Raw genomic sequence first — 22,425 nt, 5'->3', positions numbered from 1 at the left:
ATCTTTAATGTAATTGTCAAGATTTTGCTATGTTGGAGAAGGGAATGATGACATTCAAGCCACCTCAAAGTAGTAATTCCATTAGAGCACTTTCCAATTCCTTAGCTATTGTTTTGGTTTCTTTAATTAGCAGAGAAATTTAATAAATGTGTATTAGTAAAAGGAAACCCACTTTAAAGTGTTGTCTGAAGACAGAAATAAATAACCATTTTTCTGTTACAAGTGTGAGGAAACATGCTCTGCTCAAGTGGATCCACAGGTACTTCTGCTAGGGTTTGCTTTGGGTGGTGAACACCAGAGGTTACAAAAATGCCCCACCACTCATAACAAATCTTCAAAGCAGTAGCTGAAGCTACAAAGCTCCTTATCAATTCTAGATGCTTTTTACCTGCATCCTGAGTGGGAGTGCAGGAGAGGAGCAATGGAAATTGCCAAATGAGTTGGCTATAGTCTAGTGGGATGCTTGTTGAACACCACAGGTATCCAAGTGTTGGAAATCCCATAACAGATGGTTATAAGGCAGGCTGGCTACCAAGGTCCTTTGCACATCTGAGACCCACCACCACCAATGCACTTGGGAACCAGTAGTTAGTTACTCTCTGAAAGGAGCTGACAGAGGTTCACAGTGGCAGGGTGGCTGCCCTCACCTGAGCATTTGAGGAGAAAATGGTCTTGCTTATCTCCTTTGACCAAGCCTGTCCATCCTTAATTATTCCCCACATCCTCCTAGTTCAGCAACCTCTGTTGCTTGCAGTTGCTTCTGCCCTATCCCTCCTTCATCATTGCCATATCTGGTGGTCTGTTGGCAGCCGATGAGTACCCAGACGTGCTTCTAGGTCCCTGTACGGCTGGGGTGGGAAGTCTACTGCCGCATTATAAGAAACTCTTCACTTCTGGGCAAGCAGAAAAGCAGCACTGAAGGTGACTTAGGAATATTTAGGTAAAAAGAGAAGCAACACACCATATTGTGGAATGCCAGGGTTAGTTCTCATTGCAACACAAGGATGAAGGCATCTGAATTTGCTTAAACTTTGTTTTTTGCTAGTGCTTCTTCTGTGGACATGTTCCGTGATTTCCAAAGAACCTAACAATGATCAATTTTTCACTTTTCAAAGCACTCAACCAAGTGAAATTCTCTGTTCTGAATGTTTATGCTGAAATACTCTGGCAGCAAAGTGAAACTGTGTGTACAGACCAGTTTCATCTGCAGTACTTTCTCCTGCGGTCTTTTTTTTTTTTTTTTTTTTTTCCCAAAAATCTTAATGACTAAGAGCATTTAACATAATTACATAATCAAATTATGAGGAAAAGTACATTTTAAAATGGAATGTTCCTTCCAAAATTGGTATTTTATATGTCTTGTTTCTTGAAAAATTCAAATAATCAAAATTGTATTATTTGTGTGAATGCTTGCTACTTTGGATTTTTTTTTTTACTTTTGCAAAAACTGTTGAGTACATTAATGTGTAATTATAAAAATCTGAAACTTAGCCATTTTGTATTCCTTATGCAGAGAGGAGATAATGATGAGAATATTTTGTATTTAGAAAAGGTATAATTTTTAGCATAAGTAATAGGCTTTTATTTCTCAAATGGTTTCCACTGTAAGCTAATTGATACTTAAGTGGGAAAAGGAGCAGCTACAGTTTTTTGAGAAGAGAATCTGAAAATAAGCAGGTCTTGGGTAGTTACTGGGGATCTGGGAGAAGAGGAGGAGGTTGCACTTGCATTTCCCATCCTGGTGCAACTGACTTCTTAAAAGCACCATCAATTTTATGGAGAACTGAGAGGGCATTCCTACATTAGTAATCATGTTTCCTTTCTAAATGATTTAGGGAGCATTTGTTTGTTTCATTTTCTTTTTGTATTAAGGCAGAGGACAGAAAGTAGATCCTTTATTTTGGTTACCCCTACAGCGATCTGCAGCGAGGGAACTGTTGACATTTTTGCGGTGGGTCTGTGGCTGAGATGTGGTGTTTGGGTTAGGCTACCGTCCACACTCCTGAATCTAACATCACCCCACTTTGAATCTTTCTCAGTCAAAAATAGTGTTAGGGTAATAAAGCAAACCATTGCTTAAATTCTTTTGGTTTTCCCTGTCATTCCCTATTTACCTCTGCCGGTGCTCAAATCAATACCCATCTCCAAAATATGTCTCTGAAGTTGCTTGAGGCAAAGGAATCAGTCTGCAGGTTTGCTGTCAGAACAATGTTAATTCAGCACCTCCAGTAATGCCAGATAATGTGGAATGGCCCAATTTAGACAGTTTTCTGTTTCTCGAAATAGGTGGCAGCTTTTCTGTATTGATTACAAATGGATCATGAAATGTTTATGTAATGAAGATAAAGGGATTCCAAAACAGCATTGCTTTACCAACAACTGGAAAAATTATATATTGCCAATTAAACCTCGGTTCTTATTACTCATCTTTTGTCTACCTTTCCTTTTCTTTCTGCCTTTTCAATAGACTGTTGAAAAGAAGTTCAGTCAGCTTATAGGGGCTGACTCTTGCAATAGCTGGAACTTGATTTTTCTGATAGCAGCTTTATATAACGTACATCTCCAGCACATCTATTGTCACTTTTCTCTAAATAGAAGACAGTGCATCTAATATAGATTCTCTTTATCTTTTTGTCATTCAAATACACTACCTATAAATTTAGAACCTGTTAACTTTTTATTTTTTTATTTTTTAGTTAGGAAAATAAAGTGCTGGGTAATGTTCTTTTTTTCTCTTCTCCTTTCTCATTGTATGAAGATAACATTTTCTGAAGTACTTTTTTTTTTTTTTTTTTTTCCCCTCAAGGGCTTTCTATTGCATATTATGTGAGGTGCATATTGCCAGACTAATTAAAATTCTGACAATTTTTGCTGTTACTTAGCTTGTGGTTCTACTATAGGCTTACAGGAGAATTCATCACAAAAGCCTCATTGTTATTAAATAATGCAAAATACAAAAGGGGTTTACACAGCTGTGCACAAATACAGTTAGGTTGCTTTCATGGAAAATATTTCATTTTCTTCTGGAACAGATCCTTATTTCTTTACTAGTGATGATCCCCACCTACCTTGGCTTGGAAAACTGTCTGGAAGGTCTAGCATGTCCTAGCCCTACCTTGCAACTTCCCATGGATCTTGGTCTATCCTGAAAAATTGCTGGTCTATCCTGAAAAAGTTATGGTCAAAGACCTAGTGAACAGCCTAGAGAGTCACTAGTTTATTGGCAACAGTATGGCATTAAGTCATATTTTAGTTCCATGCAAAGGAAAATTTACTGCTTCTCCACCCAAAGGCAGGGTGTACTGCCCTTGTCATGATTTTAACAAAAGGGAATTTGAATGATTCAGTTTCTATTTGAACTACAATAGGTGAAATACAGCAGTGAGAAAGAAACCTGCTTCTGAAGGACAGTGATATATATATGTACACGTGTATATATATATATATATATATATGTGTGTATATATATATATATGAAAGTAAATATTTTTTCCCTATTTTTTTTTTTTACTCGAATACTATTTTTATTTTTCTCTGAAGGAAAATGAAATACATCATGTGGAAGGATCCCATGTAGATGTGTACAATAGCTTTCCCCAAATGTCATCTCAGCCTATGTGAAGATAATGAGATCAAAAATGAAAGAATTTTCTTCCAATAACTAAGCAAAATCAAGACACCGTATGAACAATTACTTAAAAATCCTTTGTAATAATCTAGTACTAGATTGTGTCACCACAGTGGCTTGTCTGAACATCCTCATGAATTTCAATATGAGTGTATTCAATGTTGCCCTTTTAAGACTGAATGTCTTGAATGTAAATACCAATGGCATGTTGTAGAAATCCTTTATTAGCAAGTAAGTTGGTATATTGTTAAAGCTACTTAATTTTTTAAAAGTAGAACGTTATTTCAGTAGAAGATTCTCGTTTGTCAAAGGGGAAGCATTTAACTGATCTTACCAAAACATCCTTTAAAAATTTGTTAGCACTGTGTGTTCTTTTCCTTCCATCATGTCCTAAGTTTGGTATAGGGCAAACTGACATATCACTGTTGTCATTAAGTATCCTGGGTTTAAGGGAAATTGTCTGTGGGCTCTGTGGAGGGTTGAAAGGATCATTTCTCATCCTCTACTCAGTCCCTCTCAGTATATGTTCTGTAAAGCATCAGAGTTTGCTGATTGCTTGTAGAGGATGAACCTGAGAAGTGAACTGTACATTCATTTTGTGTAAATGAGATGGGAGATGGGCAAGTTCTGATTAATTATAATTGGAACAGCATAGCTTTTGAGAATTTTACATGTTGTTATTTTGGTTAAAGAACTTGGAAATGTCTTTTGCAAATTAAAACAATTATATCAAGTACATAAATCAGTCCTTGAATTTGGCATGAGCTGCCCAAAATATTAATAAAAACATTGAAGTTTAATAATAGCCTTATGCCTCTGAAGTGTGAAATAGAGATACCATCAAGGACTTCGGCAGCAAAGTTGTTGTATCTAACTCATTAGTTAAGATTTCATTAGCTTCTTCCACCATTGTTATCCTCACCTTGGTAGTGAATTATTGCCAACAAGAAAAGCAGGTTTTACACAACAAATTCGTTAATAGTGTAAAAATGAAAATAAATTAATGTTTTCTTAGGATACAAAGCTTGGCTATTCTCAGCCTTTACCAGTTCTGCAATATTAAATGCACAGTTTTAAAGAGCAAGGCAGTTCTGGTAGTCTGTATAAATAAAAATAACTGATGGGGCTAATACTGTGTAAATAATAACATTTACAGAGACAAATGCACTGTGTGGGTTGTCTGTGGCATGCATTTCAGACTGCATTAGGTATGAAGTGTGGTCCTCTAAATTGTTTCTAATTGTCCACGGTAATGTAATATAAACAGTGTGATTGTTGTCTAAAACTGGTCCAAAACAGGCTGTAGAGATCAAGCCATTAATCCTGCTTGCTGTATATTTAACACAATTTGACTTTATTCCATGTTTTCAGATCTTTGTCTGGATGGGGGAGCTCAGGGCTATGAGCAGGGGAGGTGGTGAGGAAATTGAGGTTGAGGTTTGGGGTGAATTAGGGGTCAGGTAGGAGGGATTGGGGTCCCCAAAGATGAATGGGGACTTCTAGCAAGGACTGCTCTCCTGAGATGGATCTCAGCTTCCTCCAGAGTTCCTTAGAATGTCCATAAGAGGTGCTTGCAAGTGCAAACCAGAGCTAGGGTATGCTTCCCTCAGTGCTCAGCATTTTCCTGTGGTATCACTGGGAACATTCATTAATTTTGGTGGGAGCAGTCCTCTGGGAAGAGTTTATTTTCAGACCTCGCAGGTCATAGATGCCTAATTGGCTCACCTTTTCCAGCACTCCAGAAAACAAGCTGTAAAATTTTAAATTATTTGGTAGCATAACATAACTGATTTTTGTATCATGAAAAAAATCCATGCGAGACCTTGTGCGCTAGGTGCTTAAAAAATAGAGGAAGAAGAGAGCCTCAGTCCAGGAGCATATGTTTTTAATATCCTCTGGCTGCTCCTAGGCACTTCTGGCCAGTGCAAATAAGAGTGTTTTCCACTTTTTATACTTTCCCCATGTGCATTTCCATCTAGACTTGATGGATTGATCTAGACCAGCTGCTTGGTCACTTGTATTCAATGGCACAGAAAGTGCCTCCAGAGCTCATGTCTGAAATAGTATGAGCTCTTCCGTAGTGAAGTTCTCTTCCTCCAAAAGTTCCCTCAATACACTGCTTTTTCTGTGACTGTAAAGCTCTTGATGAGTTGCAAGACTCCTAAAACATCGCAAGCTATTAGCATCTGTTCCATAATTCATTGTCTCAAAACATGTTGCTGTAATTAGAAGACTGCCTGAAACTTCAGGGATAGGCTCCATCTCTCCAGACATTGACTTGATGTAAGTCAGTGATAGGAGTGTCAACAGCTCGAGTCTGATCCCACCCTGCTGTTTGTTGATTTCCACAGAATGCATTGTTACATTGCATGTACCCTACTAGCAGGAGCCCGCTGCTGTCAGGATGGTCCTACTCCGAGCAGCTTGTACCTCTACCTGTAGCAGCCATTGGTTACATTTTCAGAGAAGTACCACCTTCCATGCTGGTCCTTCTGTTTGAAGATTCCTTATGTTGTTCTATGTGTTTTGAGGTTTACACATGGTCACAAATGTACTAGAAGAACACCTGGGAACTTACCTTCTTCTTGGCCTTCAAAACATGCTGCTAGGTAAAAACAGTGTATTGGGTTAGTCATTGCTGTTGTGTTGATTCCTTGAGTTTTTGTTGTCTGAAAGGTTTTGGACAAAGAGTGCCTATGCCTTGCAGCACGCTACTCTGATGTTGCAGCACAGGTGTAAACACAGCTTTGGCAGAAGTCGGGGTAGCATTTGGGCAGTTACAGCTCTCGTCCCACGGGAGCAGTCCATTCTGCTCCACTGGACATGTGATGGTGGTTGCAGGTGGAAGATGATGGTAGATAACGGTGAGTTTTGTCTGAATTTGAGGAGAAAGATGCAGGTGGTGTGTGTGTGTGCATGCAAGTTGTCTGTGTGTGTTTTGTAGCAGCTGGGCTAATACCCTCAGGTGCTCTGTGAGTGATGCTTCAAGTCCCACATCTTAGACCAAAGCCAAGAAACTCTAGCAGGAGTCACAGGACAGAAGCTGACAAGGCTGTTAATTATGGCTACTTTGGTGGAACAAGGCCCCAGTGATGACAGCTTGCCATTTGGCAGGTGAACTGATGGCACTTTGTATGTCAAAGGTATGCGGTGCTACAGCAGAGAGTTACAGCTGAGGGATCTCAGCCAGTTTTAGCAGAAAAAAAGCAAACTTTATTTATGGAAGAAACATTTTTATCCCCATTACTCTGATAAAACCTGGCTGCAAGGGTTAGATTGTTAATTATTTTTTTTACAGATGTGAGAGAAGCTTGGAAGTTGGTGAAAGATATTCTATATAAATTCTTTAGCAAGATCCAGGGATGGAGAAGCACGGAGTGATTTCTTACAGTGTCATGGCAACCAGCTCTACCCAGAGGTGGCATCTTATCAATTACATTAAATAATTAGGAACAACAGTTAGTAAAGTGAAGAAAAACAAGAATGTCGGGTGGGAGGCAGCTAAGCTCAGCAAAATAATATGCTGTTTGACTTCTGGAAGACTTCAGCAGAGGCTGAAAGGAGATTTTGAGGAGAGAAGAAAATGGAAGGAATTAACAAAATAATGTGAAAAAAAAAAAAAGCTTATGGTGGAAACTTATTCAGATAACATGGAAAGTATTTAGGCAAAACCTGAGTTTTGTTGAAAAACGTGTTTTTATTGACATAGATTTAAAAAAAAAAAAAAAAAAAAAAAAAAGAAAAGGATTAATATACATAAGTTGTTGGGGTTTGTTTGTTTATTTTACTTTCCAACTGCGTATGTCTTTGTTTCCAAGATAGCAGAAGAGTTCTCTCTTGCTCATTCTCTTTTGCTCCTTTTCAGCTCCCTTCTTACACTAGAAATATACTGCAGAAAAATCCTTCCCTTTGTTTTCTGTTCAAAAGGTTTTAAGAATGAGTGGAAATGCTACTTTGATTTTTAAAAAACTTTTCACTTTTACGGTGGAAGAATTAGAACAAAGAAAAAAGATATTAGGTTTGTACTACTTTCACTTTAAAAGACCTACTACTACAAATTCAGATTAAGAAAACCCAAAGATGTTATTTTCTGTTATTTTGCTAAACATTACCCTATATCACAATTTTAAAAAGCTGAATAATAAAATGGGATAATTTTAAAAAGAGTAAATGTCTCAATACTATGTGATATTTCATTCTGAATTCTCCCTGTTCAATTCTGAACATTCAATTCTGAACAGGGAGACCTGTAGTAAATGACAGATTTGGAACAAATTAAATCATTTATCTTTCTTTGTAAAATATTAGTATAAATGTCAAATATAATGTCACAGCCACCACATTAACATCATTTTGAGGAGACGTAATTCTTATTTTGCGTTCCCTCTTTCTTTAGTAATGATATCTATCCTTCTTTATGCACAGTGTCCACATTGCAGTGTATTTACTGTGAGTAGATGCTAAAAAAAAAAAAAAATCAAATAGTTTCCCAAAGGCCTTTCGTCCTGCCTTTGGGAAATTTCTCATACAGTTTCTTGAAGGAAAAGATAAATGTATGTGTTTATTGCCAACCCTAAAGCTCACAAACATCAGCCCATATTTTCTATTGACCTCAGTGAATTTTGGATCATGACATCTGGGAAAAATGTGTTCAGATTAATATAATTAAGAACCAAGGCAGGTTATCTTGCAAATTTGGTTCAAAGTGTTTTTATTTAGGTTAGGTTAATGTGTTTTAATGTTATGCTTACTAATATGTACTTACAGGAATAATCACTTGCATAAAATGAGTAATATATGAAAGATTGTTTCTCCCAAGCCATCACTACAGGAAATGAGGAGGCTCTTCTCCTTAGATAATAAATTTCTATGTCTTAAAAGATTAAAGGAAATATTTGCAATTTGATCAAAGAAACTGGGGAATAACATTAACTCAGTTGGGATTGGTTTTGCAAAACTGAATAAAAATGTAAAGAAAACAGCTTTGCAAAGTCAACTACAATTAATAGTTCAGTATAAAATTGATGTACCATTCTACAAAGACTTGGGAACAAGCAGGCTGGAAGGCCTGAGAAGTTGCTCTAATAAATGGATTGTTGAATTTTTAATTCATTGGGTTTGTAGACTTCATTCCGCAAGGCTTATGGCAACTTCTTCTTCACAGAAGTAGTTTGTGGGAGGGAGAACTGAACATAAACGGTACCTGCAGGTGTTAGTAGCACTAGCAGGACTTGGTCATTAACACAGAGGGACAAAAAATAAAAACACTCCTCAAAATACTGTCAAACTGTCCATTTCAAATATATTCCATATTTTATATGGAATTCAAAATGTCATTGCCCCTAAAAAGGAGTCTAATAGAATATGTGCCCAGGTATTAGTGCCCTGTAATAGTGAGAAGTAACTGAGAATACTACATGTATTGGCAAAAAATGCATGAGAAGAGACCCTGAAGTAATAAATATTTCATCGCCATATGAACAAAACTATTGAAAGCATCAAGATTACTTAAATTAATCCATTGCATTCGTAACTAATCTAATTTCTACTTGAATATATGGCTATTTAGCATCTTTCTTTAATAGGAGGTAAAGTGGTGTGAAACTGGGACTGCCAAACTGGAGGGTTGAACATATATTTTAGAAGCGAATGGCTTACTTGCTGCTAAAGAGTTAATGTTCAAGACACATCCTCTAGCTGTTAAATGCTTAGGTCATGTCTTGATGTTTTTATTCTGTGAAATCTCTCCTTTATTTTCAATGGACTTTTAGGATTGGCTTAGTCACTGTTGGATAAAAGTCAAAAAACAAACAAACAAACAAACAAACAAAAAAAAAAAAAAACAGCTTTACTTGCATTTGCCCGGATCTGGGAAATAGTAAATACTGCTTGTAGTAGAAAGATGATAAAATCTTCCTAACTAGTGGGATCTAAGCCATGATACTAGTATAAACCTAAAAATAAAATCTAAGAAACAATTTAAATTTTACTGATTTCTTTTTTTTTTAATTCTTTCCCTCATAGTTTTACTAAAGTGCAGCTTTTCTCTCTTGTGCAGCAGGTCTTTTTTCTGCTTAATCCTGAAATTAGGGTTTCCCTTTTGATATATAAATTCCACCACAGAAGCAATTGTGAAAAGGACAGATGAAATTCAATGTCAATGTATGCAAATTAATACATGTAGGCAAAAAATAGCTAGCTATACCTATGTAATAATGGTTTCTAAATTAGCAATTGCTACTCGGGAAAGAAATCTGTTACTGCAGATAGTTCCTTGAAAATATTAGTGGAATATTCAGTACTGGTCAAAAAAAAAGGCAAATAAGCTTTCTAGGCAAGTAACTGCAATGGAAGTGGAAAACACTGCATCACACTGCGCTGTTCTGCAACAAGATTTTGTAAGACTGAAAAAGGTATCTAAAAGGTGGCAAGAATGAAACATGGAATGACTTCCTCAGAAGGACAGATCAAGTAGATGAGGGCTCTTCATGATGGGGAAAAAAAAAAAAAAAAAAAAAAAAACAAAGCAGGGAAAGGCTTACATAAACCAGGAGGGGTGCACAAAATGTGCAGAGGAGCAATTGCTCCCTGTTTCTTGCAAGAGGAGCTCAGGTTGGCTGATGTCAAGGCTGGGGCAGCAGTACTTGCAGAATGGCACAACAAAATACCTTATCATGTAACGTTTTGGTGAGAGGAAAAAAAATAAGAAAAAAAGATATTTGGAAAGGAATTAGGTATTTTCAGTGGAAAAGTCTGGTCAGTGGCTATTAAATACTGAGTTTGGATGTAATGGGCAGTTTAGAAAGTCCCTGGACTCTGGGTTCATGGAAATCAAGGAAATATCCTGCACACCTTCTTTCTTGTGGTTTTACCCTAAGTATCCATAAGGGGCTGCAGTCAGGAGGAGGATTTTGGCCTCAGTGGGCAATTGGTACAATGCTATGTGTCATTCCTGTCTCTGTATACAGCTCCTTGGGCCATATGCATCTCAAGCATCTTTCACACAGCTTATGGAGCTTTACAGTGAGCACACCATTGTCCCAAAGAGGGTAACTTTATTGCAGGATCCAAGAGCAATGGGTTTTAGTGAAATGGGACATTTTAAAATGCTATGAAACAGCCGCAAAAAAGTCAAAGGAAAGTGATAAAATACACTCAATTATTCCTTTCTGATACTCTCCAGACGTCAATGTAATTTCATTGACTTCAGTGAAATTAGTGTTAATGTTGGAATGGAAATGCAGCAAATTTAATTCCAGCATCTCCTTCCTGGAATAGCGAGCAAGAAAACAGAGAGAGGTAATCAGATAGAAACAAGTGCTGATCAGAAGGAGCTGAGCAGGGAAGAGGAGCGCTCCAGGAGAGGCTGCCAGGAAATACAGGCACTTTTCCCGTCTCACATAGTCATGCAGAGTTTGGCAATTTGTGCACAGTGGCTGAAGTGAAAAGCCAGACTTGTTTATTTCTTTTGGTTGGCTAGTGTATGCAATCTCTTGCTGTTCCATTGAATATTTGTAAAACTCTTGTACCAGGATGGTATCAATGGCTACTAGTATTTCCAGCAGTGTCAATTTGCTTGGTATCATGGAGAAAAGGAGCTCTGGAGAGCTGGTGGACTGCTGGAAAAAGGTGGAGAAAATGTGCTTGATGTAGTGTTTAGACAGCTTTTGCTTTGTCTGAGAACAGATCTGTTAGTGACCTTTGGAGTGCTGATGTCCACTTCTGCATATATGTTATTGTCTGGCTTTGTGTTCTGCTGATGGAAAATAGAAAAATATGTTCAGGGTATTGTCTACCATTTTACCATGCCGTTATTCTTTAGTGGAACCATTTGTGGCACTGGAAAAGGGCAGTGTAGACTATAAAAGGGTAAAACATGTGCATTTTTGCAGCTAGGCTTCACTGGGCTATTGATGGCTTTCCAACCAGCAGAGAGGCCCCGAAGAAGCTGTCGGGCCCAGGGACAGTTCAGCTTGTGCCACAGCAAAATCAATACTCCAATAAAGGACAGGTTCCCAAAATGGATCATCAAAGCATACCAAAGAGAATTCACCTTTACAGCCTGCAAACTTTAGTGTGAAAATTTTGGACAGAACCAGAATGATTCCAGCAAATCTGGAGTGATGCTGAGGCATAGCCCTGCTCTGCGGCCTCTGCAGGCATGGCCTTAGTGGAAGCAAGGAGCAGGTGTCATGTCAGTCTTGGGCACAAATCTTTTGATGAAGTGGAAACCTACAGGAGAAAGGGTTTGGTTTTGCCCGTGATAGGCAACAGTGGGCTATGAGCTCATGGTTTGCATTTTGTGGAAAATATTACATGATAATTACATTGTTCCCCAGGGATGTGGTCACAGTACCAAGCCTGTCAAAGTTTAAGAAGTGTTTGGACTGTGCTCTTAGTCATATGGTCTGAATTTTTGGGTAGACCTGTGTGGTGCTAGGAGTTAGACTCGATGACCTTATCGGTCTTTTCCAACTCAGGATATTCTATGATTCTATAATATAAGTTTTGGGAGGGGGTGACGATGGTAGTGAATGCTCTATTTTTTCTTATGCTCTTAACACATTTTTTGCATCAAAATGGAATTTTCTTCCATTTTCAAATCAAAAAGACAGGAGGAAACATGTTTTTATATGTTATTTTAGCATTGTAAAATCTGAAGGTGAATTATTTAAACTGTTTGCGAGTTTCTTTTTTTCTTCTCTCTTGCGTTTTTCAGGGAAGGCACATTTAATTTGGGACAGACTTTCAGCGTCACCATAGAAAATGTTGGAAACAAAATTTTGCTTGTTTCTGTGCAGACATAGAATTTGCAGGAGGGAAAATTTGAGGGAAGGAGTATTTGCAGATGACTTGCACAAGTGAGAAACATAATTTGGTTCAATTAAGTCAGTTTTGTGGTCATTTTGCAGAGCAGAATTATTCTGAAAATAATGGGATGTAAGCGTCATCTCCAAATTGGAGGCCTTTAATATTAACGGTATTAAGTGCTTTATTTTGTTCCTTCTAAAAATACCCTATAATTACATACAGAATCTATCCTCACAGAGTTCAGGCTGATGAATTAAAACAGAAAGAGGGAACTGCAGCATAGAGCTGCACTGCTTTACCTGAACTCTGTCTCATTAGTGTTTTCAGGTAGATATTGTGTAAGCGATACTCTTGTTATGCTAACAGCTGTGTTTTCCTTACCTCTCAAGGCTGTGCATGGTCTGTGTTTTATAGCTGAGATTACTTGTCTAATTGTTCCAAACCCATTCTTATTAATTGTGTTGAGATAAAATTGAACATCTAATTAAATGAATAAACAAAGTTAGATTTGGGAGAAGTAGAAAGAATGAGCAAATTAGAAGACTGAAAGGAAAATTAACAGCTGCGGAAAGTCTGAGCCCATTCATATTGTGTGTTCACCTTATTTTTGCATATAGGTGTAGCTGTGCATACGTATTTGTACAAGTAGATATGTATTTGTCTTAGTGAGTCTCTAATATACATCAACATGTCTATACAGTACAAATTTTTACATTGACACATGGGGGAAGAAAAAGAGCCTGGGAGGAAAGAGCTAGAAACATCTTCCAGTACAGTCCAATACTTTGAAGGTGTGTTTACAAATTTCCTATTATATTTTAACAAGACAGGCAATTTAGGTGCTGTTCCTCAGTGCACAAGTGATGTTCTGGCATCGTGCCTCCGGCAACATTGCTATCCTGAGTTCATCTTAATGTGACAAGAACTTGGTGTCCCACTAAAAAATTCCCTTAAAAATGTTCAAGAAATGAAAAAAAAAAAAAAAAAAAAAAAAAAGCAAGAAAAAAAAGGCCCAATCTAGCAACAAGCTGTCAGTTTGTTTCAGATGGTAATACTGACAGCTGCCTACTTAGAGAACTTTTTTTTCTAGAAATGATCGTTTCTGAGATGCTGTTGGTCCCCATGCTTCCATGCAGTAGTGTGGGAGACTGTGTGTATCTTATGCTTGTTCTTGGTGACAGATTTGACACAGCAAGGCACGCAGAGGAGGGCACATAGGGTGGTTTTGATCCACAGGTGTCAGCGCAGGCTAGTACTAACACTAAGGACCAATCACTCTGGAAAAGAAGCTTCTTTCTTTCTTTGATGGAGAAAGGAATGAGAAAAATTTCTGTGATGGGTAGGTGATTGTTTGACAGACACAACTGAGATTTTTTTTAGAAATACTGAAGAGATTTGCGTGGAAATGAGGCAATGTTAATAATATTCAATATAAATAAAATCATAAATAAGGAAGGGGGCAAAGTGCTGGAGGTACAGAGTCGGTAGCATTCATGGTGAACGTAATTCTCATGAATTTTGGTCATCATCTTCCTCTCTCCTCCCCTTCTGCACCTACTGTAATGCCTTTAGGGAAGCAATTCCATTGCGACTAACATTTACCATGGCAAAGGACTTTATCCAGCATGTCAAATGCTAGATGTGCTTTTTGGTGTGTAGGTGATGAATTTCTGGGGAAATAAGAATAGTGAAGCATTAGTATAAGAAATGGTCTGGTTTGTTTTAATAATTCTTCTCTGTATTTATGTCATACTCTTATTATAAATGGAAACTTGTCACAACCTTTGTTTATCATCACCAAAGGCTATGACCCACTAGACACAACTTCCATCGCGTATCAAATATGTAGAAAAAGCTTAACTCTCAGCCTCTTACACTAGAGCTTTCAAGGAAGAATCTTCCACAATTAAGGCCCCTTCACTACAAGACATGGATTTTTCAGGCAATGTGAGGCTTTTCCACTCAGTTAACAAAGGGTAATGCTGTTTGCCCTGTTGTCTGTTGCAGCGTAACCACAGCTGTTTTTCAGGCTGTGCCTGCCCATGTGGCACTTACCACCCTTGAATAATACAGTGAGGGAGAAGCAGACCCAAGACAGATAACACTTTCCAGATGAGAGAAAATGCAAGAAATTGTGTATAAATGCCAAGAGAAGAACACTGAACCTGTGCAAGGCCGTGTGTCTGATGTCCAGCACAAAGTGGTCTAATAGCGTGGGGTGGCTGTGGTAGGGGATGTTGAGCACGGAAGATGTTGTCTGTGAGCTGTGACTTCAAGCTGGTTAGGCATCTGCATCATCATACCCAGGCAGCTCTTGGCCTCTTATCCTCAGGAGTTTTTTGTCTTTGCTGCCAAGTAACGTTAGCCAACTTCTACTAATGTCCATCGCTTCCTCAGGGCTGGAAGATGAGCATACTGATAGCTACGGACAATGGTAGCCTTCATTTAAGACCTGGTAAGAGCATGGTACTGTGTTTTGTACCAATTTGGGCAATCTTGGATTGTAACTGTGTGCCAAATTATAGCTCATCACATTTGCATGGTGAAGAGGCATCAGAGCTCTAAAGTAAATATTTTCCTTTTTCTAAGTGCTCTTATAAACAAAAATGCTCCCAGTTTCACTATTTAAAAATTAGTGACTGTACAAGTGCAGTTGAAATCCCTTATTTTTATAAGGATTTGTGCATAAAGTATGCAGAATGCATAACTGCATCCAAAGCAGCTGTTCCACTCTGCTGTGCAAACAGTATCCCCTATAAAGGGAAGAACAGCGAGTGTCAGTTCCTATAGTTTACTACTGATGATCCTTGTAATTACATAATTATTTAATTTTCTTCAAATAAATATCCCATCAGTGTGAACAGGGGTTTCACAGATCTATTGTTATCATTATCCTCTGAGTTTAGAGTTTGCATGACTACTGTATCCAGAAGATGTTGAGTTGGAAAAACAGGAGTAAACATCACCTGGCACTGCAGAGGAGCTGTGGGTCTTCTGTGACTGCAGCGTGGGCTAGAGGTATGTTGGAGGGCCACCACCTCCCTGCATTGGCAATGCGGGACATGCATCTGGATGCATGTAGAGCGTATGGGCTATAGGGCTGATGGATTCAGGCTAGTGCAGTAATTATGATGTTACTGGAGGTGACAGTGCTTTGGTGGGGCTTATAAGAGGATAAATATATTGGATTATGTGGCATGAGAAATTGCAATGATATGGCTACAGGTGTAATAGGAGGAAAGATTTATTTATATATTTATTTACTTTGGACTAGGTTATTTTGGGAATAAAATTTGAAAGGCAGTATGCTCTGATGTTGATGTCTCTTCCCTGTAAAGCAGAAGCAATTGCGTTTAGGACACTGATTGAATACTGCTGTAAAACTGGCATCAGCATGGCAGGAATGGGGGAGTGTATTTTAACAGCATCATTTTTATAAGGGCCAAGGATACAAAATCAATTTTGGCATTTTGCAGACTGGAAGAACCATGGGTCTGTGTCGGTGCCTTCACTGCCAGAACTGGCTGGCAGGAGCATAGACACGGGGTGGAGTTGGAGCAGGCAGCCGAAAACTGCCATAAGGTGGTGGGAATAGTGAAAGAGGGGGGCTTAGAAGGATTTTTCTTCTCCATGTAACAAACTTCGTTGAGTAATGCTGATAGATTTAAAGGTGTTTATGGTAGCAGAGGCACGCTCAGCTGGGAGGTGGATGCTTCACTGTGCTGCCAGGTGTTGCATCAAATAGCACCTGCAGCCATCTTGCAGTATGATCCAGTGCATGAAGGTGACATGGAAAAGTATAACAGAAAACTGCTCAGACTTGAAATAAATCACACATTTGCATTTTGAGTGTATATCTAATTTTATCTTCTATCTACATAGCTGGATTTATATCTAATTTCTCTATTGAAAGATATAGCTTGAAGAACATTAATCAAATATTATTACAGGCATGCCTAATTCCAAAAATTTGTTGAAGAAGGTGCAGGTAGCCTCAGCATGCAAAACTAAGTATCTGTATCTATCCAGGATCAAGGCCTCATCTTCTTTACAATTAGTTTAAAGGTATATTGCATACGCTTAGATTAAATAATACTCTAGCATGGAGCAGACTGTAGGGAAAATTAGATCTCTCAATCAAGCTTTCAGTTCCTAAAGGCAGATGTCCCTATTTGGACCTATTTAGCATGCAGTTGGGATAATATGAGATGTGAAATGCTTTGGGATAATTTAGGTAGCTCTGAGTCTTTTTAAAGAAAATTCCTTGTTTTTAAACAGGCCTAAGGGTTTATTTAAATCATTCAAAATATTTTATGCTAAATGGTTCAAAAATATTTTAGGTATGTACAAATATGGTATAGCAACACGCATTTTAGATATAAAAATATATACCCCTTAGATCCTTGTATTTGATTTAGGGGAGTTTTTATTTTAAACACTGAAGAGTAAATATAGAAATTAAAATAGCAGTTGAACCAGTTCTGGGACAGAGAAGAAATATTTCTACATCATTATTTTAAATTGATCACCATGAAATCTAGTGAAGAATGAGATTTACACACACAGGACAATTAGGTGAGCATTGCATGACTGTAGGAAACAGAAAAAAAATCTGGAGATGTGCGATTCATTAAATAGAAGATGAATAAATGTAGTCTGACCTAACCAGTCATTTCAAGAAATTGGGTAAAGTAATTTCCCCTTCAGCCTGTGTAGCACCATTTCTCTTGTTTCCCCTGAGCTTCTTGTAAAAGGAGAGACTAAATTAAAACTGTTGAGGTATGTGTATATTTCTAGAGATTTCTTTACAGATTGTTTAAATCCTCTTGCCATGAAGAGAGGCACAGTATTTTCATAATCTTCAAAACCTTTTGTAAATGATCTTTACTGTAAGTTCCCCCTGCCAAAAGTAATTAAAATCCAGCAAGAAAAGAAAGGTCCTTGGTAGTGCTCCTCTGCCTTTGTTTTTGAAAGGTGAGGAGTGAGGTTCACACCTGGCACTGTGGTGTTTGCTCATTAAGTAAGGGTGCTCGGAGAAATCTTCATTTGTTAATTACAGGTACTGAGGATGCCTTAAACCCTCACAGGCTGAGAAGGGAAGGCAGCATTAGCTGCCTGTTAGAGAGGCCCACAGGTGTGCATCTCTGCGCAGGGGAATCCATAGGGTGCCAGAGTCCCTAAGGCCTCTGAGCGGGGTCATTTCTGCCAGCTGAGGAGCTGGCCCAGCTCATCTCCCTGTTCTGGCCTGTCCCCGTTGTGTTTGCTGCTGATGCAACCACCCCAGCCTAAAGAAGTTGGGTGCAGAAGACCAAAGGCAGGTAACTTTTGTTTTTAGGGGGAATTAACCTTGCCCTGTTAGACCCTGACAAGCGGGCTTTTCCCTGTGGAGGATAATGCCCCAGCAGGTTTAACAAACACAGTGAAAATGCTTTCTTTATCAGTATAAAGTCATTTTGTTGCACACTGAGACCTGCTAAAATATAAATATTAGCTACTTAAATGTCGTGTGTGTTGTGCCCCCCCTCTTTTTTTAAGGTATCATAAGGAGATGGGGAGCTGCTTTCCAGAGAGAGGTGGATTATTTGTACCAAATTATGAAAAATGTGCTCTCCCCCAAAACTCAGCAAACTCACTCCAGCAGTGGTCAGCACTGGCATAGGGAAGCACCATGAGCAAGGACTCTTTGAGGCACAGCTTCAAAGCTCTGAAGATCTAAATAGGTTCCTCTTACATGTTCACCACTGCTCTGCCTTGCAGTATCTGTAAGAGAAGCAGGATATTTAGATGAACTCAGCTGTGTGTCTTTACTATTTCCAGTAGCAGTTGGTGGAAAGCTTTGATTTCCAACAGAGGGATAATGCCAGTTTTGTCTATGCAGACTGCAGCGTGTAGGCTTGTGAGTTCTGGCTTACTGAGGTACTGCGGGGTAATGTTTCCAACAATTTTGTAATCTTGATCCGATGATTTACTCTATTCTTAATTTCCTGAACAGACATAAATCTCTATATTAAGAGACACAGAGACAGAATTTGTCTTCTGGATGAGTATTTTCTACATATTGTCTCTGCCAATGAATTTTTGTTGTCATTTTGTTTTGTTTGTTTGTAGAGGAGGAAATGTATGCTGGTTGCTTCAGAACAAGCTATTTTTGCCATGGCATTCTTAGCTGTTTCCAATCTGGCAAGTGTGAGAGGTGAATCTCTTTTTTTCCCCCAATTGGCAGGCCACTATGTTACATTTTCAATCAGCCTGTGTAGGTTTGCATGTCCAGTTGGGTTGTGTGCACAGCAATTGCATATGCAGTTCAGTTGTAGTTACAGGATTGAATACATTTTACTCATGCAGAAAGGCAGAGTTGTGGGGCTAGTCCTGACCTCTCTTTTCCTTTGTAGTCACAGTTGTTTTCAGGTTGTATCTGACATCAGAGGGCAAGAAGGGAGATGCTCTGCACTCACACATCTGTTGAGCTGAGTTTGAGATAAATCACCGAGCGTTCTTCAGAAGGATGAGGGATGTCAGACTTAACAGAAGTGACACTACATCAAGAATGTCTTCCTATAAAGTCCAAAGGAGCAGAGAAAGCTTGGAGGAGAAAAAAAAAAAAAGTCATGTGGCATTCATTCATCTACACTTTTTATAATCCTTAAGTTTTTATTCTCTACATGAGTGTTGCTATATATCCAAGTGGGCACAGAGGTACAGAAAACCTCTTAGTGGCTAGCAGATATGATACAACAATCAGTAAAGCAAAGGGGCTGGGGGGGAAGAACCAAACCCTTGCAAAGAGCTTTATTTTTGGTCATCAAATAGAGTATTAATCTGCTGTGCTCTCTAAAACTGAAGCCTCATGTTCATCTGTACTTCACGCTGTGTGACTTTATTTGATACAATCTTGTCTGTTGAGATGAAAAAAAACTTTTGACTTTGATGAAACAATGAACGTTATATTTCTGATGAACCCTATCATCTAATTTTTATATTGACATAGTAAAAAGCACAGTGAGAAATGGAAGTACAATTTTTCTATTAGATAGGTTTTGGGAAAGCAACATGTTTCTTTAAAAATGTCACCTCTCAAATAGGGGTGATAAACAATACTAAATGAGTATGAAACAGTGAGTTTTCTGGAATGAAGCAAAAATGTGTTGTGTAGAGGGAAGGAAGACATTATGTGCTGAGAGAGAGAAGGCATTTTTCCTTTCACAGCGGGTTATTTCTTGCCATTTGTAGGCTGAGGTTGTTTTTTAAAAAAGCAATATGGAAATACATAGCTGCATTCTACTATACAGTACCTCTGAGCAAGGATTATTAAAAATGACAGGCAGACTTCTTTGTATTTGATAATGTCAAGAGCAGAAATAAAGTGCCATGCATTGGCATTATGAGAAATCAGAATAATTCTCTTTTTTGCAAAACTTTTATTACCTAATGGAAGAATGTCATTTTGGGCTTTCTTGCAAGGGTAATTATATTGTGACTCAAAAAGAAACTTTAAACCTGCTTGGTTTTAAGAATGCTTTTCAATTCACCACTATTCAATTCACCACTGTACAAGCAAAGGTGTACATTTAAATTTTTGCTTGAATGCTTTGTCGAATTTAGGTTTCAGAAATTAACCATTCTACATCAAACAGGGTTTCAGTGCATCACACTTGTGATGGGATACGGAGTACAATGCCGTATCCGTTGGAAAGGCTTACTCAAAACGTGTGGTTTTCTTGAATATGGCATGTCATTCTTCGGTGTTGCACAGCTTGGCTGGCTGAGCTTGACAGTTATGGTGGCACAGTTAGAAAAGGGAGAATCAAACCAGCAGAGGCAGTGCCAGGAGCGGGTTTGAAGTAGTGCTTCCTACTCTACTGTGTCCTCCTCCTGCCTTAGTGGCAATGAGGTACACGTGGGACTTCCCATTGTTTGCTAATCTCGTTTTTCTCCTTTTGAAATAATTATTGTCTGACATCTGGAGTTGACATGACATACCCAAGTCATCTGCTTAGGGTTGGCTGTAAAATTGGACTAGGAAGTGCAACTCTGAGTCTGTCCCTTGGCCATTGACAGAAGGCCTGTTTCTATAAGCATCCCATTGCAAGGCTTCCCAGGTTGATATCTCCTCCATTTCACTTATTTTTTTTTTGGAACTGTGGCTACTCCACACGTGGCATGTGCTAGTTGATCTCACATGAGAGCCACGTTGATTGGATGATGCCATCAAGGTTATTGGCAGGCTGCAGCTACACTTGAAAATCAGTTTGGATTAGTACAGGGTATAGAGTTAAAATGTGCTAGCTGTTTTGAATAACCCCTTATGTTGACATTTCTTGTGATTGATTTTGTAAGTTAACATGCTTTGGCTATATGAGTTCTATGGGTAGGTTCAGTAAATAGCTTTGTATGTATACACATGTGAGACTGTCCATAAACTGAAACTTTCAGTTTACACCTTCACTCCTATACATTTGCACGAATTTGTAACCATGCATCAATTTATTTGAAATTATTCTTTAATTATGAGTAGCATTTATTGGAGCATGCATATTTATTGTTAATGATCTTTGTGTTTGTTTTTTTTTTTCAGCTCTTCTTTATGCAACTATTTTTGGAAATGTCACAACCATTTTCCAGCAGATGTATGCCAACACCAACCGATACCATGAGATGCTGAACAATGTGCGAGATTTCCTGAAATTATATCAAGTCCCAAAAGGCCTTAGTGAAAGAGTCATGGATTATATTGTCTCAACCTGGTCCATGTCTAAAGGAATTGACACAGAGAAGGTATGAGTACATGAGGTAACATGACACAATTTGGATAGCAAGAGTTTGTGTCCATTGTGTACTTGCTTAGAAACAGAACTGTGCAACAGCATATAACTTACTAACAAAGTCATAACTGCATGCTACTCCATTATTGTGGTTGTCATTGGATCAAAAACTGGATGTTTTTTAAAAAAGTTGTGCTGCTTTGGAAATACGCAGTTATTTTTCATTATGGTAAATGTTTTCTGTCTTCTAGTTTGACTTTACCAAAATACTAAACAATTTTAATGTACTTAACTATTGAAATCAACAGGAAATTGGTCTTCAAATTAGTCTGAGGGCATAATTTAATGTCAAACCTACATCAGTATTATTCTGAAAAGTATTGGTATCTGTGAGTTGCAATGAAATGTTTGATTGGCTTGGACCTGTTGCTGATGCCCAGGACATCGTCATCAACCTAATTAGTATAGGATTTAATGGCAGTAGTGATTGATCTTCTTGAGCTGAAATCTCTCACCTAGAACTTAAGGCCTTTGGCAGGGAGATACAGAAAATGTGTTACTGCTGACATCTGTGCTGGGTTCTACTTGACTTTAGCCTTCAGAAAGGACTGGTCATTTAAGTGTCATCGAAAATCAAGTAAAGGAAAGGTTGTCTTCAGAGTGATTCATCCATTCTGTTCCAGGACAGACCCAAGTGAACTGTCCTCAGGGCCTCTGTCTCCAACACATGTGTAGTGGAGTCTGTCTAGCCTTGGACTGGATATTTTAGAGAGCTGAAGTCAGATGGGAGGGTTTTTACCTGCAATACCTTGAATGTAGGTAAGATATGACAGTTCTAAGTCTAGCTTTTTGGTCAGTGGAGATTGAGGATGCTCCTTTGACTTCCATGGAGTTAGTACTCATCAGCTGAAAGCAGGCACTCAGGCTCCAGTTTCCATGAAGATTTAACATCTGAGAACTTAGAAGGCAATATTCCAAGGGAGAGCAAGGAAGTGTCATAGCACATTAACGTCCTAAAATGTATAGTGTTCACAAAGCTTTGAAGTTCTTGCTTTGGCCGAATTTCTTGTATAATATGGGATGATGATGCAGCTTGTTCAGATATGCCAAGATAAGTTGCTACACTGACAAATTTAGTCTTACATCATATTGATGCAACGACAGTTATCATACTCATTTTCTGCAATGAAATTCAGTTTACCATCGCAAATATAAAAATGTTAA

At 38.3% G+C, this 22,425-nt stretch overlaps 1 protein-coding gene across 1 annotated transcript in view; it reads left to right on the top strand.

Annotated features, from left to right (window-relative positions):
• The window catches only part of KCNH5 (potassium voltage-gated channel subfamily H member 5), a 153,210-nt gene that overhangs the window by 82,335 nt on the left and 48,450 nt on the right, over positions 1 to 22,425 (top strand). The window contains exon 8 of the mRNA XM_032189293.1: positions 21,015 to 21,214. Within this exon, the coding sequence (XP_032045184.1) occupies positions 21,015 to 21,214 (200 nt within the window). The remainder of the gene's footprint in view (positions 1 to 21,014; positions 21,215 to 22,425) is intronic.

The sequence above is a fragment of the Aythya fuligula genome, chromosome 5 (assembly GCF_009819795.1).
Source record: "Aythya fuligula isolate bAytFul2 chromosome 5, bAytFul2.pri, whole genome shotgun sequence".
NCBI classification, from domain to species: Eukaryota; Metazoa; Chordata; class Aves; order Anseriformes; family Anatidae; genus Aythya; species Aythya fuligula.
Note: the sequence above shows the minus strand (reverse complement) of the source record. Positions and strands in the feature narration are given on the sequence as shown.